General features: G+C 41.0%; 1 protein-coding gene across 1 annotated transcript in view; it reads right to left on the reverse strand.

Moving 5' to 3' along the window:
- The window catches only part of C19H3orf70 (chromosome 19 C3orf70 homolog), a 117727-nt gene extending 103267 nt beyond the window's left edge, over positions 1-14460 (reverse strand). Inside the window, exon 1 of the mRNA XM_043874828.1 lies at positions 13881-14460. Within this exon, the coding sequence (XP_043730763.1) occupies positions 13881-14076 (196 nt within the window). The 5' untranslated portion in view covers positions 14077-14460. The remainder of the gene's footprint in view (positions 1-13880) is intronic.
- Positions 14461-17652: the final 3192 nt, after the last annotated feature.

Consider the following 17652-nt stretch of genomic DNA (forward strand, 5'->3'; position numbering starts at 1 on the left):
GAACTCACTAAATTCAATACCAAAAATAATCTGATTTAAAAATGGGCAAACAATCTGAATAGACCTTTTTCCAAAGATGACATATAGATGGTCAACAAACACATGAAAAGGAGCTCAACATCACTAATCATCAGGGAAATGCAAATCAGAACAAAAATGAGAGGTCACCTCACACCTGCTAGAACAGCTGTTATTAAAAAACACCCAAGAAATAACAAGAAATAAGTGTTGGTGAGGCTGTGGAGAAAAGGGAACCACTGTGTGCTGTTGGTGGGGATGCAAACTGGTGCAGCTGCTATTGAAAACAGTATGAAGGTCTCTCAAAAAATTAAACACAGAACTACATATGATCCAGCAATTCCACCTCTGGGTGTGTATTTGAAGAAAATGAAAATGTTGATTTGGAAAGATATATGCACCCCCCTGTTCACTGCAGCATTATTTACAATTGCCAAGACACTGAAATAATCTAAGTGTCCACCAGCAGATGAATCAATAAAGAAAATGTGCTATATGTGCAGAATATTATTCAGTCATAAAAAAGAATGAAAGCTTGCCATTTGTGACAACATGGATGGACCTTGAGGGCGTTACAGTAAATGATATAAGTCAAACAGAAGAAGACAAATACCATATATTCTCACTTACACGTGGATTAAAAAAAAAAACCTGAAAACTCATAGGTACAGAGAACAGACCGGTGGTTGCCAGAAGCATGGCAGTGAGAGAATGGGGCAAAATGAGTGAAGATGATCAAAATGGCCAAATTTCAGTTATAAAATAAACTATCATTAGGGATGCATGAGTGCTAAGTTGTTTCAGTCATATCCAACTCTGCGACCCTATAGACCATAGCCTGCCAAGCTCCTGTGTCCATGGAATTCTCCAGGCAAGAATACTGGAGTGGGTTGTCATGCCCTCCTCCAGGGGATCTTCCCAACCCAGAGATCAAACCCACGTCTTCTATGTCTCCTGCACTGGCAGGTGGGTTCTTTACCATTAGCACCACCTGATAATTGGGAATAGCTGTTTCAGTTATTATAACTATTATAATACTTAATAATACTCTATTGTATATTTTCAAGTTGCTACCAGAGTACATCTTAAATTAAAAGTTCTCAGCATAGGAAAAAAATCTGTAACTATGAATGGTGATAGATGTTAACTAGACTTACTGCGATGACCATTTCACTTTATACACAAGTATTGAATCACTATGCTGTACCCCTGAAACAAATGTCAGTTATACTTCAATTTACTTTTGTAAAATAATAATTAAAAAAAAAAAAAAACTGTGGTACATCCAGGTGATGAAATATTATTCAGCACTAAAAAGAAGTGAGCTACCAAGCCATGAAAAGACATGGAGAAATGCACATTAATAAGTGAAAGCAGTCAGTCTGAAAAGACTATATACTGTATGATTCCAACTATATGACATTCTGAGGAAAATAAAACAAAGGAGACATTGAAAAAAATCAGTGGTTTCCAAGGGGAGGGGTGAAAGAGTGCACAGGGTATTTTCAGAGCAGTGAAAACACTCTGTATGATATTATAAATGATGCATGTATTTCATTATTGTCCATATTCATAGAATGTACAACACCGAGGGTGAAGCCTAAGGTAAACTGTGGACTTTAGATGGTAATGATGTGTCAGTATAGGTTCATCCTGGGTTAAAAAAAAAGTGTACAATTCTGATAAATAATAATGGACAAGGCTACGCACATGTGGGAGCAAAACATGGGAAAGCTCCATACCTGCCTCTTGATTTTGTTGTAAACCTTTAAAACAGCTCTTTGAAAGGTCTTAAAAATTAAAGACACTTCACCAAAGAGGATATACAAATGGTGAATAAGCACACCAATGTTAACCATCAGGTAAATGCAAATGAAAATCAAAATGAGTGATCAGTACACATCTATCAGATCACTAAAATAAAAATAGCAGACCATCAAACACTGACAGGAAATGTGGTTAAGAAACTGGATCACTCATACATTGCTGGCAGGAATATAAAATGGTACGGTAACCACGGAAAACAATTTAGCAGTTTCTTAAAAAACTAAATGTACAACCTCCACATAACCAAGCATTTGTGCTTCTGGGCATTTATTTCAGAAAAATGAAAGCTTTTGTTCACACAGTAAACCATACACAAAGGTTTACAGCAGGCTTATTTATAATAACTAAAAACTAGAAACAACCCAGGTGTCCTTCAGTGGGTGAACGGGTAAACAAAGTGTGGTACATGTACAGCATGGAACACTACTCAGCCATAAAAAGGAACGAGCTATTGATATATCCAACAAACAGAATGAATCGCCAAGAGTTATTACGCTAAGTGAAAAAAGTCAATCCCCAAAGGTTACATAACATATGATCTGTTTATATAACATCCTGGAAATGACAAAATTAAAGAAATAGAGAACAGATTAGTAATTGGCAGGGATTAATTAGTGGCTGGTGCAGAAGGGAATGTGAGTATGGCTACAAAGAGGTAACATGAGGTATCCTTGCAATGCTGGAACTGTTCCTGAACCTATCTGTATCAATGTCAATTTCCTGGTTGTGACATCATACTACAGTTCTGTGAAATGCTACCACTGGGAAACTGGATACAGAATATGTGAGACCTCTGTATTACTTCTCACAACTGTATGTGAACCTACAAATTATCTCAAAATTAAAAGTTTAATTTAAAAAAGATGAAAAAAGTATACCTGAAATTGATCCAAATCAGAAATAAATGAACCCAACTGACAACATGACCACACAGAAGAAAATTAACTCAAGAAACTTTTGAACAGTGTGTTCTGACTACATACATCCTTCCCAGGATATATTCTATCTTGAACTTTAAGTCATCAATCTGTTGTTGGTAGTGAAACCAAAATAATAATTCCTAAACTATTTTATGGGTAGCTGAAAATAGAAGAAATGAGTAAATATTATGATATAATGGAAACCAGGGTTTTTACCCACAGAGAAGGCAGGCACAACTATGGAATGGGGAAAGATGAAAGAGACACACACTTTTCAAGTCTGTCCACTGAAAGTAACATGCAGTAGCATCCCAGCAGAAATAAACACATTAAAAACCCAGATAACGGTTTCCATACCATTCTTCACTGAAAGGAACATAGGTTTCTTGGAAAATTGACTCATTTCTGGCCTGGGGTGAGGAAATTACTAGGTAAGTCTGGAATATCTTGTTTCAGAAAGCAGTAAAGTAAAATGATAGGGACATGTCAAAAGGTCACAAAGCCAGCTTGAAGAAGCTCTGTGATTCACACAGACTCTGCAGTCAATACTAAAATCATAGGGTTAAAGTTTATTGGGGAACAGGATATTCACTCAGTGTCAAAGTATCACTCCACAGTTACTTATTCCTACTAAGTGATTAAAATAACTACAAAAAAAGTAACAAAGGAGAAACAATATGTCTATACTGACAGATACACCACCCTTATGGGAGAAAGTGAAGAAGAACTAAAGAACCTCTTGATGAAAGTGAAAGAGGAGAGTGAAAAAGTTGGCTTAAAGCTCAACATTCAGAAAACTAAGATCATGGCATCTGGTCCCATCACTTCATGGGAAATAGATGGGGAGACAGTGGAAACAGTGGCTGACTTTATTTTTCTGGGCTCCAAAATCACTGCAGATGGTGACTGCAGCCATGAAATTAAAAGACGCTTACTCCTTGGAAGGAAAGTTATGACCAACCTAGACAGCATATTAAAAAGCAAAGACATTACTTTTCCAACAAAGGTCCATCTAGTCAAGGCTATGGTTTTTCCAGTGGTCATATATGGATGTGAGAGTTGGACTATAAAGAAGGCTGAGAGCAGAATAATCAATGCTTTTGAACTGTGGTGTTGGAGAAGACTCTTGAGAGTCCCTTGGACTGCAAGGAGATCCAACCAGTCCATCCTAAAGGAGATCAGTCCTGGGTGTTCATTGGAAGGACTGATGTTGAAGCTGAAACTCCAATACTTTGGCCATCTGATGCAAAGAGCTGACTCACTGGAAAAGACCCTGATGCTGGGAAAGATTGAGGGCGGGAGGAGAAGGGGACAACAGAGGATGAGATGGTTGGATGGCATCACTGACTCAATGGACACGGGTATGGATGGACTCTGGGAGTTGGTGATGGACAGGGAGGCCTGGTGTGATGCGGTTCATGGGGTGGCAAAGAGTTGGACACAACTGAGCAACTGAACTGAATTGAACCCTACACAAGTAGAACACCATGACTTATGTCTCCTCCTATAATGCTATACAAGGGATACAACAGCACCAATTTAATAACTAGGCAAAAATTTTTAACCTAAATCTAATAAGGCAAATTTAAAACATGGGATATACTACAGACAGTTAATCTGGACTCTTCCAAAACTTCAATACCACCCAAAAAAGTATGATTATTCTAGAACGTTTAAAGGGGAGACTGAAGTGATACAATAATGAAATGTGATACATGAATGTTTTTATTCCACTAATTTTATTTATTTCACTTGTTAAACCATTTTAATGAGGTATGACTGACACAGAAAAAGCTGTAGATTTAATACATAAAATTTGATGAGTGCAGAGATAAGTATACACTTGTGAAACAATCACCACAATCTATGCCATTAAAATATCCATGTGATATATATGAATTCTGATTGGCTCTTGAATTGAAAAGTCAGCTATAAAATTAATTTTTTGACAATTAAGGAAATTGTATGTTAGATGGTGTTGCTGAATTCGTGTTACTATCTTAAGTGTGATTAGTATTGTGATTTCATAGGAAGATGAGAGGTATGCTGAAATATTTAGATGAAATATCATGTCAGCAACTTTTAAATGGCTTAAGAAAAAAAGCACATATATGTGCATGTGTGTGTGCAGACAGAAAGAAAAAACAAATTGAGTCTAACAGACACAAAATACCACAATTATTACACAAAATACCAAATTATTACAAAACTCCTGGTGTTTTCATTTCACTAAAGGTCTGTTTAAATGAGATACAGAGGAAGAAACAACATTCTATATCACACCAAGAATCTAGTTTTAAATGGGCAGAAAAGCACTAGGGAGGTTAAAAAATTTGTCCTGAACGGACTTTTTCAGGGCATTGTGCAGACACAGCTGGAGAGATTTATTGTAGCTGCTGACCACTTCAGACATTGCACATTTTTGGTAGTGTGCTTGGAGAAGGAAATGGCAGCCCGCTCCAGTATTCTTGCCTGGAAAATCCCATGGACTGCAGAGCCTGGTAGGCTATCGTCCATGAGGTTGCAAAGAGTCAGACATGACTGAGCGACTTCACTTTCACTTTACAGAATACTGCTAAATATTAGAATATTGAAGAACAAACCAACAATAAGAACAAAAGAAACACAAAATGAAAATTCTGTGAATTTTAGTAAAGTAACTTGCAAAAACAATTAAATCTACTTTGTCTACCATTCTAGCAGCCAGGGCTCCTCCTAAAAAGCATAGTTTTATACACTTTGCAATCACTCCAAAAACCTTCATGTTGCATATAACTAGCACTTTGCTATTTTCTACACAAAATCAATATTCCAAATGATAGCTAAGTATTGTTACAGGATAGCAATCATTAAAGTTAGTATGTGCAGCTTCACTTCAACAACTTTAAAATATTCTGATCATTTGAAACGTATTAACCCATGTTTGATATGATACTTCTGTATTAACTGGTATATCTAATTAACCAGAACTATCCACTGCTTAACAATGGTGGAAAAGAGGATAGAGCAGGGGAGTGGAAGAGCACAACATAAAATTCCAAGATAAAAAGTAGATAATTATCACAAAGTAGCTATTATGCAATAGACCTTTCTACAATGAGGACAACTGAAAAACTTGATTTCTAAACGTCATACTATCCCAAATGTATGTTTTTACCATCCATGTTGTGTTGAAGTGTGTAACTGAACAAATGAGTATGGTTACAAAGTGAATTCCAGATTAACCAGGACATTTGTGCAAGGAGAAGCAGTTGGAGTTTGGGTTTTTGACATATCACCACTATGATAGTATAACTATGTTATTATCCGCGTATTAAAAGTGATGAAACTGAAAGAGGGAAGTTAAGTAACTTCCCCCAAACCACGGAACTCGTCAGTGGGCAGAGCCAGGATTCAAACACAAAGTCCAATTCCAGAGCCTGTCCCTGGGATGACGATACTATCTAGTATTTCCATCGCTTGTTTTCAGGAGGGGCTGATGCTGAACACCTGCACTAAGTACTCTGCTTATGTCATTTAATCTTCACAACAACCCTGTGAAGGAGGATTTTTATTCTTATTTTTCAGAAGAGAGCACTGAGGCTGAGAAAGGTTGAGTAACCTATCCGAAGTTATCCTGCCAATGAATGGAAAAACCAGGACTGAACTCAGGCGTGTCTGACTCCACAGCCCTCACTCCTTCTACGACCACACTCTGCCCTCACATTTTATATATCAAACACTTTATTTTTTGAGAAGGCATATCTTCTTCTAGATAACTGTTAAAGTTAAATATATGTCCCCGTGTTTATTTGGAATTAATAACACCTAATTTCTCTGGATATATTCTTTCTTGTGAATTGATGAGGTTCCACAACATGAGAGGACAAACTTAAACTGAGGGTGTCGTAAGGCAGGGAATTATCATAAAAAGGTCCTCAAAAGCTATTTGGTTCAAATGTTTTAAAGTTCAACAGGCTTGGAAACCAGTAATAATTAACAGTACACATGCAAAGCTCACCGAAAGAGGCTTGCACTAGTTAGGGATCATCTGAAGATATGATATGACTGAAACTTCATATTATACAAATACATCATTAAATATCTTTTCTTTAACTTTTCACTTTGTATTGGAGTATAACCAATTAACAATGTTGTGATGGTCTCAGGTGAAGCAAAGGACTCAGTCATACATATACATGTACCCATTCTCCCCCAAACTCCCTTCCCATCCAGGCTGCCACATAACATTCAGCAGAGTTCCCCGTGCTATACAGTAGGTCCCTGTCAGTTATCCATTTAAAATATAGCAGTGTGTACATGTAGATCCCAAACTCCATTAAATGCTTTTTAAAAGCATAGTTGTACAGTTTGCAAACACTCCAAAAAGTTCATATTGCATATAATTGCCCTTCTCTTAAAACAAGAAACCATTCTTATTTTTACTTATTTACTTAAATCCTCCTTGTTCCAAAGAAAATTTTAAAGAGCTGAAATCCTCCTCACTGTACCCTGAGCAGAACCAAGAAACTCAGAGCCTGGTTACCAGCTGGTCTGTGAGATTCTAATACACTGACGACATGTGGCCAGGGCTACTTCGCGGGACCTCCAGCAAGTTTCCACCTAAAAAATGAGGATAATAACAATATCTACTTCACAAGGCTGTTGTGAAGTGTAAATGAGCTAACACATGCAAAAAGTTACAATTGTGCCTGCATATAAACAACAAGTGTGCTATCTATTATCGAAACACCACTTAGATGGAAAAACACCTATTAGTTTTCTCTATCTCTGGATAAAAGATTTGAGGAGACTCAGAAACTGACTTCACCTCTGCACCGGCTAACACCTGTGTCCTCTTCCTTTAACTACCAGACATGGAAAGAGGCCTCATTAGAAGAAAAAAGCTTCAGCTGGCTCCTCCATCTAATCAAACTACCACTCCCTTTTTTGCCAGTTTTCACTGTCAGACATCTCAAATATATTTTCTGTAGCTTCTTTTACTGATATGCCTGAGCCGTCTCTTGGGAAAACCAGCTGGTATTACCCCGGGGAAGTCAGAACTTGATTTGGGGGGTTGAGTAGAAGCAGGAAAATAGAACAAATAGAGTAATGCAAAAACCACAATGCTAATATACTAGCTAGTGGAGAGAACTATACTTGCCCCAAGGTCCTCAGAGTTAAATCCTCTCATCAGCTTTCTTTCCCTATAGGACATATAAAAACAGGAAGCCAAATTATAACCAAACATTTGCTGAGATAGCCCAGTCACAGGACCAGACATTTGAGCTTCTAGGCAGTGCCACCTTCTCTGAACAGTGCTGGGAAAAAACACTTCCAAATTCTGCCTCTCCTACTCCCATTTTTCTGTAATTCTATGCTGCCCATCCACCTTCTGCTTTAACAGTCTTTCTTTAGATATGTTAATATCATCTATTAGACTACATCAAGTCCCACTCTTCCTGCTTTCAACCTGAAAGAGACATCTTTTAAGATGTCTTCTGCAGAAAACTGAGCTCACCTACTGTGTGATTTATTAAGCCAATAAAGCTGAGTTCTGCTGGTGGTACAGACATCGCATCACATACATGACCCCACTTCTACCTATCCATCTCCCCTCACCCCCAACACCCTCTCATCACTTTCTCTGATAGTTCTTAACTTGGATTTCACTCCCTACCATATTCAGGGATCTCTTTACAGTTCCCATGCTTCTCTACTTCACTATGGCAATTGATACAATTTTCCACCTATTTCTTAAAACTTTCCCCACCACTGGTTTTAACAAAGCCAAAAAACTGTTTTTTAAAAAGCAAAAATGGATTTTGCTCATTAACTTTAAATTGCTGTAGAGTACCTATCGTGGTTAAGACTCCAGGTCCAAGAATCAGACAGACAAGACTTCAAATCCAGCTTCTACTCCTTACCAGCTACATGCCCAAGGGAAAGTTACTTGACTTCTTTAAGCCTTTCTCCTTCACTATAGAATGGACATAATAACATAATTGGTTATTGAGTGCTTAGCATAATCAGCTTACTCTGGCACAAAGTAATCACTCAATAAATATTAACTGCTATCTTTGTGTCCTAATTCTCATATCCTGGCATTTTATTCTTCTCTACCTTGAAGAATTCATGATCTCAAATAGCTATGCTATAATTAAGTATATTCCTTAAGTTACTGTTGCAAAACTAAACTTTTCATCCTCTTCTTCAGTAACAAAACAAAAAAAAATCACTATTTCTAGTTTCACCAATATCTAAGAAATAACCTGCTGAAAACGGATTTCACCTTCATATTCTTTCTTAAAACACTCCTTTCTCTTGGCCTCTGTAATACCATGCTTTCCAGATTTTTCTTTTTTGGCTATCTCTTCTCAGACTCAATTGCCAGCTCATCCTCCTGTAACTAACCTCTAAATGTTTAGTGTTCTAAAGGGAAAGCCTAAAGGGTTTCTTCATTTCTCATACTGTAGCCTCTCCATTGGCAATCTAATCTATAAAGAAGTGAATGATTTCCATATTATCTCCAGTGCAGACTTCTCCAAGTTCTATATCCTCTATACCCAAATGCCTACTGACATCACCATGCAATGACAAAGCAACAGAAACTCAACAGATACAAAATTGGATTCATGGTCTTTGTGGATTCATGATTCCATAATCATCCAACCCTAGTTCTTCTTCAGTATTTGGTTGTCAGTGAATGAACAGCATCACCATCCATCCAAGCTGCATAAGGCAAAATTCTAGAATCCTAGAAGCTATCCTTTGTAACTATCCTCTTCCTCCCCCTCCAAATCTAATCTATTCCAATTTCCATTAAATAGACATTGTTGCATGAATTTCAACCTATTTTTTTCACTAGTATGAAAATATTCTCCCATACTGATTTCATTCCCCCACTACTCATTTTTACCATTATAATGCCAAGGTCTCTAGCAACTGGAACTTCCCCACTGTGCAGTTCATCCCTCCCTAACACTTCAACAATCAAATTTCTTATTTCTTCTAACATTCTATCTACTCCAGTCACAAAAAAAGCTATTTTACAATATCTACATATGATTTATTGTTTACCATCCCTCTTCCCTAGCCAAGCCACATCTTTTCCTCTCTCAAAACTCTTCTTGGAATCCTTCATTGTTAATTCAACCAATACCACTCCTTACTAAGAAAAAAAAATAAAGGTTCAGATCCAGGGCCATAGTTTATTCAGCCCAATAATCTATCTCTGACAGAGACATTAATAGAACATATCTAGTTTTCATCACAGACACAGTCCTCAAAATCGATTACCCAAATATAACAATTATTTCCTTTACACCAAGCACTGCATCTGCCAACATATACACAGTATGTGTCTTTCATGAACAGGTATGTACCTGCAGCCTTTTCTACTTCATAAGGTTATAAATATCACAAACTCAACATCAACCATATAAGACTGAATTTCCTTTATTTGTTCTGAATTTCCTCTCTCAATCATCTCAAGGTAGTCCTCCTGGTTTAATATTTACCAATTTGGTGAACAAGTTGATCATTTTTCAGCCATATCATTTGTGATTTTAAAGGAATGCAAAAATAAATATAGGATGAATCACACCCTTACACTCTGCTTATGGGACATGATCCAGCTATATTCATACCTGTGTTCCTAGTTTCCCTAATAATGTCTCATAAAGAGAAGGTGCTCAATGCATGTTCACCAAAATTAAAAGAATTCTATTTAGGACTGATGTTGTGTTCATGAAGTCCAAAAGAAGTAGACCTTCTCAAATGTGTTAACTCTGCTTCTCTTAAAGAAAAATAATATTTGGGCTTAAAAAAGGTAGAAAGAATTGATGTCTCATACAGGTGAGGAGACTGAACAGGGCAGCTGGCTGCTCTAAATGAACTGAAGCTATTCTGGGATGTGATCACCAAACCACCAGCAGCAGAGGAAGCATGGAATCCCAGAAGCCTGCCAAAGACTGAAAAGAGCAAATAAATGCAGGCTTGATTTTAAAAACAAATAGAACTGCTAATGGTCCAGTATACTCAACGTCAGTCCTTTCTAAATTCAGATTATTTTAAAAGTAGCTACTAATCACTTAGAAAAGAAGATGTTAAGCATTTGTGGAATCAAGCTGCGCTACACTCAAATAATTTCCTTTATTGTTTTTTAGAAGAGTATGTTTACAGATAGACATTATATATCAAAAAGACATAAAAGTAGTATGTTGGGAGAATTTCAACAAAGTATCTGATCAGGTTCTCACTAAACCAATATAGATAAGATAAACAGAAGGTGGATAAAGGTATAATAAGGTGTGTGTGTGTGTGTGTGTGTGTGTGCGTGTGTGTGTGTGTGCGTGTGTGTGTGTGTGCGTGCGTGCGTGCGTGCGCGCGCGCTCAATCACTCAGCCATGTCCAACTCTTTGCGACCCCACAGGGACTATAGCCCACCAGACTCCTCTGTCCATGGAATTTTCCAGGCAAGAACACTGGAGTGGGTTGCCATTTCCTATGCCAAATGATCTTCCTGACCACCCAGGGACTGAACTCGCATTTCTTGGTCTCCTGCATTGGCAGGCAGATTATAGCTGAAACCCCTGGGAAGCCCAATTAGGTAGTGAGGTAATTGTTAAAACAATCATAACAACAGAGTGCTCATTAATGAATTGTTATGAACCTGAAAGCCAGTTCAGGACTTTCATCTGTGGTCTTCTCCTGTTCAACAATTTTATCAATAAGGAAAGAGGAAAATATATGGAAGGGATCTATTTAAGTGATCTGTGAGCAGCCATATCCAAATATATATGTATAATTGTGAGACAGGCAAGCGCTCTAAATTGCCACAAATGTAAAACACACACACAAACAAAAAAGAGGCTTAATGGCTTAGTTCACAGCAAGCTTAGTTCAATCTGACAACAACAAGCTCAATATGATGTGGAAGAAAGAAAAGCTAATGTGATGCTAGCTGCAGTAGTAGTATCTCAAACACAGGCAATATCAGTCCTGCTTAATTTTGGACAGATCATACCACAACTGGGATATGGTGTACACTTCTAGGAGTAACTATCTTCATAGGCTCATAACCATATTGGCATATGTTCAGAATAGAAAAACCAGGATGCTTAGGGGCCTGAACACCATTAAAGGAAAGGCAGAAAAGAATGGTGGTGGTTTAGTCACTCAGTCATGTCCGATTCTTGCTGCCCCATGGACTGCAGCCCACCAGGCTCCTCTGTCCATGCGATTTCTCAGGCAAGAATACGAGAGTGGACAGCCATTTCCTTCTCCAGGGGATCTTCCTGACCCAGGGATCAGACCCTGGGATCGAATCCACATCTCCTGCACAGTCAGGAGGATTCTTTACCACTGAGCCACCTGGGAAGCCCATAGAAAGGAATGGAGATTTATAAACAGGACAAGACAATGCTTGAGAGGAAAACAATGGCTACCGTCATTCAGTCATTCAACAAATGTGAATTACAAACCTATTTCAGGCCAGATGCTATGACTAGAGACAGGGTAAAAAAGTATACATCATGTGTATATGTGAAGAGTTGAAACAGACAGGATCTAAAAAAGGTTAAGATTGTTATATATAATTTCATAAGGTAGAAATAGGAGGTGTAGGAAGAAATTCCAACGTAATTGATTTTAGCTCCATATAAGGAAGAGCATTTTTAAGAGTCAAAGCTGTCTAATGAAGGAAGAGGCTGCCTGAGAAGATGGCAAGGTTCCCATCAGTAATGGTGTACTCAAAGGGGAGACTGCCGAAATAAGACAGGCACTGAACTGGACCATCTTTAATGCTCCTCACAATTCACACTATGACTTTTTCTATACTTCCACAGGAAATGGACTCACCAGAGTCACGCTACTTGTGTATTCTAGCATCATAGGTTTCCCACAGTTGTCACTTTCAACTCTTCACCCTATCCCCCACTTAAGCAATGCCATACAATTAGGAATGGAGCTGAGAGCAACAGGAATAATGAGATATAGGACGAAACAGACCCAACAGTACACAGAATGCAAAAAATCAATACTGTTCAATGTGTCTTGCATTTGTAAAGGAAATGTAAGAATTCTCTATCCCTGAAGTCATAAATTTAAAATATTTTATTATGTTCAATTAATATAAACCAGGATCTGTTACGTACTGCATCTCTTGTTGGGAGCCATTTTTTCTAACCAACGAAGAAAAAATAATTTTAAGATCACTTTGAGAATCTGTATCCTAAATGAGCACTCCAAACCCTCTATTATAAGGTTATGTGGAAACTAAGTTTAGAATGCATTTCTAAAAAGAAATAATTCATCAGATATAGCAGGCCAAATACCATAAACTAATCAAATTGTGAAATTCTGATTAAATGGCCACTTAAATCTATTTTAAAAATCGCAGGCAGGATAGACATAAGAGAAAAGGTTTAGACCATTTAGTTCTACAAATTACTTTAAGATCACTGAAGCTTACTTTCGTTCATTTTATTTTTGCAATTTTATAACAGTCTCTATAATACACTGGCTTTATACGCTGGAACTGGGTATTCAAGGAGTTCACCCTTCCAAACTGTTAATATTAACTTCTTGGAAGCAGTCCCTCACTCTTCAGCGCTTTTTCAATCTGAATACAAGAAATGGGCTACGATTCCAAATCCAAGGGTTCTCTTTCTTTTAAATAGCAGCCCGTTAAGATAAAAGTGAAAAAAGAAAGAGGTGCACCTTTTAACCACCAGCCCTGAAAAAAAGACTTTCACTCCGGTTGTAGTCAACTCTGACGGCTGTCTACCCTTTCTCCACACGCGCCTGGTCTTTTCGGTTTAAAAAGAAAACGGGGGGGGGGGGAGGGAAATACACCCCAGTTTTCCTGGGACGGAGAGACCCCTTTTGTAGAAGTGGCTAAATAGGTAGGTTCCCCACAGATTTCATCTCGTTGCCAAGGCAGCGCCGACCCGACTCGTCCGGCGCGAGGACCGTTCCCGCCGCCCGGACCCCACGGCGGCCTCGGCCTGAGGCAGGGCAGCCCCGGCCCAGTCGGGCGCCCCCCAGGCCGCACAGTCCCTGCTACGACCCCGGACGGCCCCGCGGGAGCCCTGGGGACCGCGGAGAAAGGCGAGGAGACGCGGCTCGACTTACAGTGACACCATCCGAGGTGACAGCACCAGTGCAGCTTGAAGCACTTGCCGTGGCTGTGCGTGGCACAGATGGAGAGCCCGTCGCACGGCTGGAAATCGGGTCTGCGGGCGGCGCAACTCCGCGCCAGGGCCTGAGCCTCGTCCACTTTCTCGCTCTTCCAACCGCGCTCGGGCGCCGGCGCCGCGGCCGCACTCATTTCCTCTCCCTCCGCGGAGCCGAGACCCGGAGCTCGGTCGGAGCGGCGTCTGGGCGGGCAGGAAGCCGAGGCGGGCACAGCGCGGGCCGGGAGTCAGGCCAGCGCTTGGAGGTGGCGGTAGCAGAGCTGGCGGCGGCGGCAGCGCAGCGGTCCCTTAGGCTCGCAGAGGAGCCGCCCCGGGCGCTGCACCGGGGGCTGGGCCTGCCGCCGCCTTCCCTCCCTCCGCCGTGGCGCGCGGCGCGCCCCACGTGCACACGCACGCGCACACACGCGCGTTGGCTTCGGCAGACGCCAAGAGTCCCTCCGCCAGCCCCGCCTTCTCACACACGGCTGCTCACACACGCTCGGCGGCCCCGTGGCCACCGCGCACTCAGCCACTCAGCACCCGTAGGCTGGCCCCCACGGATGGAGGGCCGTTAGGAACACAGCCGCCTCGGAGGCTCGGTGTTCACACGCACGCCAGCTTCCACGCACGCGTCCCACACACACACTCCCGCCGAAACACACTTCCACACTCCGCGGAGGGCTGTGCAAGCTGAGGACCCGCCCGCCCGGACGCCCAGTGCGCTAGACCCTGCGCTGGTGGGAGCGGGGTTTTCACACACGCACAGCCTTGCCCCACGCGCGGCCCCCTTTGCCCTCGTACACACACACACACACATCCCCAGTCTTGGGGCACATCGGCCCCTGGCGGCATGCACACGTGCACACAGGACACACGTGCGCTCCCCCGGGGCTGTCTCCCGCTCCCAGCGCGGCCCCTGGGGCACACATCCTGCGCCAAGGCCCCCAGCCCCCAACACAGCATGATCTGTGTTAACCACTACCCGCCCCTTCTCAGCCCGAGGCTGCAGCCCCACCCACTTGCTAAGCGGGAAAGTAATCAAGCTGGGTGCCTTGGGGTTGTGTATGTAACAGAGATGTATCTGTGATGCATGGGATTGGTATGTGGAATGTGTTACGTATTTGGTGTGTATATTTGTTATGTGGATTAGATGCAGTATGTATGTGTAATTGGATGTGTTGTTAAGTGTGTACATGTGTGTGTGTGATATGCATGATGCCTGTGACTAATGTGGACTGTGAATGTGTGTATACGCACATATGTGGCATGGATGCATATGATCATTGTGGAGAGTAACTGGTGTGTTTTTGTGTGATAGGGTATATGTTCTGTATGTGGTATTCAGTAGATGAGTTTCTGTGCCACCGTGTGTATGTGGGGTGTGGTGGGCACAGTTGTTATACAGCGTGTGTGTCTGTGGTATGTATATGGCAGTGTGGTGCATGTGACTGCTATATTGAGTGTACGTGTGTGGTATATATGGATGGATTTGGTTGTGTGTGGTACATGTAGTTGTGGGCATACAAGCAAGACTCGTGTTTGCTGTGGACTCTGTATGTGCCTTTGTGTATTAATGCCCACCCCGGCCAGCGGGTGTGACTGGCCCTGATGGTGGCTGCAGCTGTCCCCCGCACCCCCTAATCGGCTTGCCTTCTTCCCTCCTGGGGACTAGTTGCTCCAAATGGATTTTCCATGCCAGGCTCTGCTGCTGAGAACTCATCCCTGGCAGGATTCAGTGAAGAGAAAACAAACCATTTGCTCCCAGGGAGAACGATTGGGAATTAGCGTTTCCCTGCAACAAGGCCAGAACCCAGCCTTGAACACAGAAAAGGAGGGGACCTCCTTTCGCTGTTTGCCAAATGTTTTTCAGAGCACAGGAAAATGCCTGTAATTGCCAAGGTTCAGGGAACAACAACAAAGCCTTTCAGTACAAATGCTGTGTGGGAACATGTTTATGCCCAGGTCCACCTTCTCCATTACTTTATTCCTTTGCTGCTTTGCACTGACAAGGAGATTCATCATGGTTTTGAAATAACCAAATTCATCTTCAAGCTCTGAAAATCTTCACTGCCATAAGCATTCTTCCCTTTTATTTAACCTTGGCTTAAGATGGTAAATGTAATCTGCATATATATGACTCCAGTGAAGTCTTCATTTAATAGGGGTTGAAGAGAAATAACCCCTTTATTGACTATGCCAAAGCCTTTGACTGTGTGGATCACATCTGTGTGGAAAATTTTTAGAGATGGAAATACCAGACCACCTTACTTGTCTCCTGAGAAGCCTGTGTGCAGGTCATGAAGCAAGAGTTAGAACAAGACATGGAACAACAGACTGGTTCACAATTGGGAAAGGAGTACATCAAGGCTATATATTGTCACCCTGCTTATTTAACTTATATGCATAGTACATCACGCGAAATGCCAGGCTGAATGAAGCACAAGCTGGAATCAAGATTGCCAAGAGAAATATCAATAGCCTCAGATATGCATATGACACCACCCTTATGGCAGAAAGTGAAGAAGAGCTAAAGAGCCTCTTGATAGACGTGAAAGAGGAGAGTGAAAAAGCTGGCTTAAAACTCAACATTGAAAAAACAAAGATCATGGCATCTGGGCCCATCACTTCATGGCAAATAGATGGGGAAACAACAGAAACAGTGACAGGCTTTATTTTGGGGGCCTCCAAAATCACTGCAAATGGTGACTGCAGCCATGAAATTAAGAGACGCTTACTCCTTAGAAGAAAAGCTATGACCAACCTAGACAGCATATTAAAAAGCAGAGACATTCCTTTCCTAACAAAGGTCTATCTAGTCAAAGCTATGGTTTTTCCAGTAGTCATTATGGATGTAAGAGTTGGACTATAAAGAAAGCTGAGCACCAAAGAATTGATGCTTTTGAACTGTGGTATTGGAGAAGACTCTCGAGAGTGCCTTGGACTGCAAGGAGATCATACCACTCAATCCTAAAGGAAATCAGTCCTGAATATTCACCAGAAGGACTGACACTGAAGCTGATACTCCAATACTTTGGCTACCTGATGCAAAGAACTGATTCATGGGGAAAAACCCTGATATTGGGAAAGATTGAAGGCGGCAGGAGAAGGGGACGACAGAGGATGAGATGGTTGGATGGCATCACCAACTAGATGGACATCAGTTTGAGTAAGCGCCAGGATTTGGTGATAGACAGGGAAGCCTGGCATGCTGCAGTCCATGGGGTTGCAAAGAGTTGGACATGACTGAGTGACTGAACTGAACTGAAGAGAAACAATTTGGTGGCAAAGGTATTTTTAAGGAAGGTATGAATCAAAATCTCAAAATATGATTCCCCAAATAACCTAACATTGAAACAGTTGAACACTGAAACATGAAGCATCATGTCTTCAGCTTCAGCCCCAGGTATCTCTCTCCCCCACCAAAAATATCCTAAGGAAGTACATCCCTGACTCATGTCTCCATCCCTGCTATTGATTTCACAGCCTGACCCACCTCAGAATAACATGCATAAAAGAGAAAAAGAAATTCATAATCCATTATTGCCATGGCAAGCCAACTGAGAATTTTTTGAAAAAAAGGGGATTCCCCTCTCTCCTACTCTATTCTTTTCCTTTCCTAACCCATAAATTCACTCTAATACTGTCCATGCTATGTAATTTGAACAGAATCCTTCCACTGGCTTTTACTCTAGGGTGAACCATATTATAAGTTTCTGTTATATGTGAAACCA

Source organism: Cervus elaphus, chromosome 19 (genome assembly GCF_910594005.1).
Source record: "Cervus elaphus chromosome 19, mCerEla1.1, whole genome shotgun sequence".
NCBI lineage: Eukaryota > Metazoa > Chordata > Mammalia > Artiodactyla > Cervidae > Cervus > Cervus elaphus.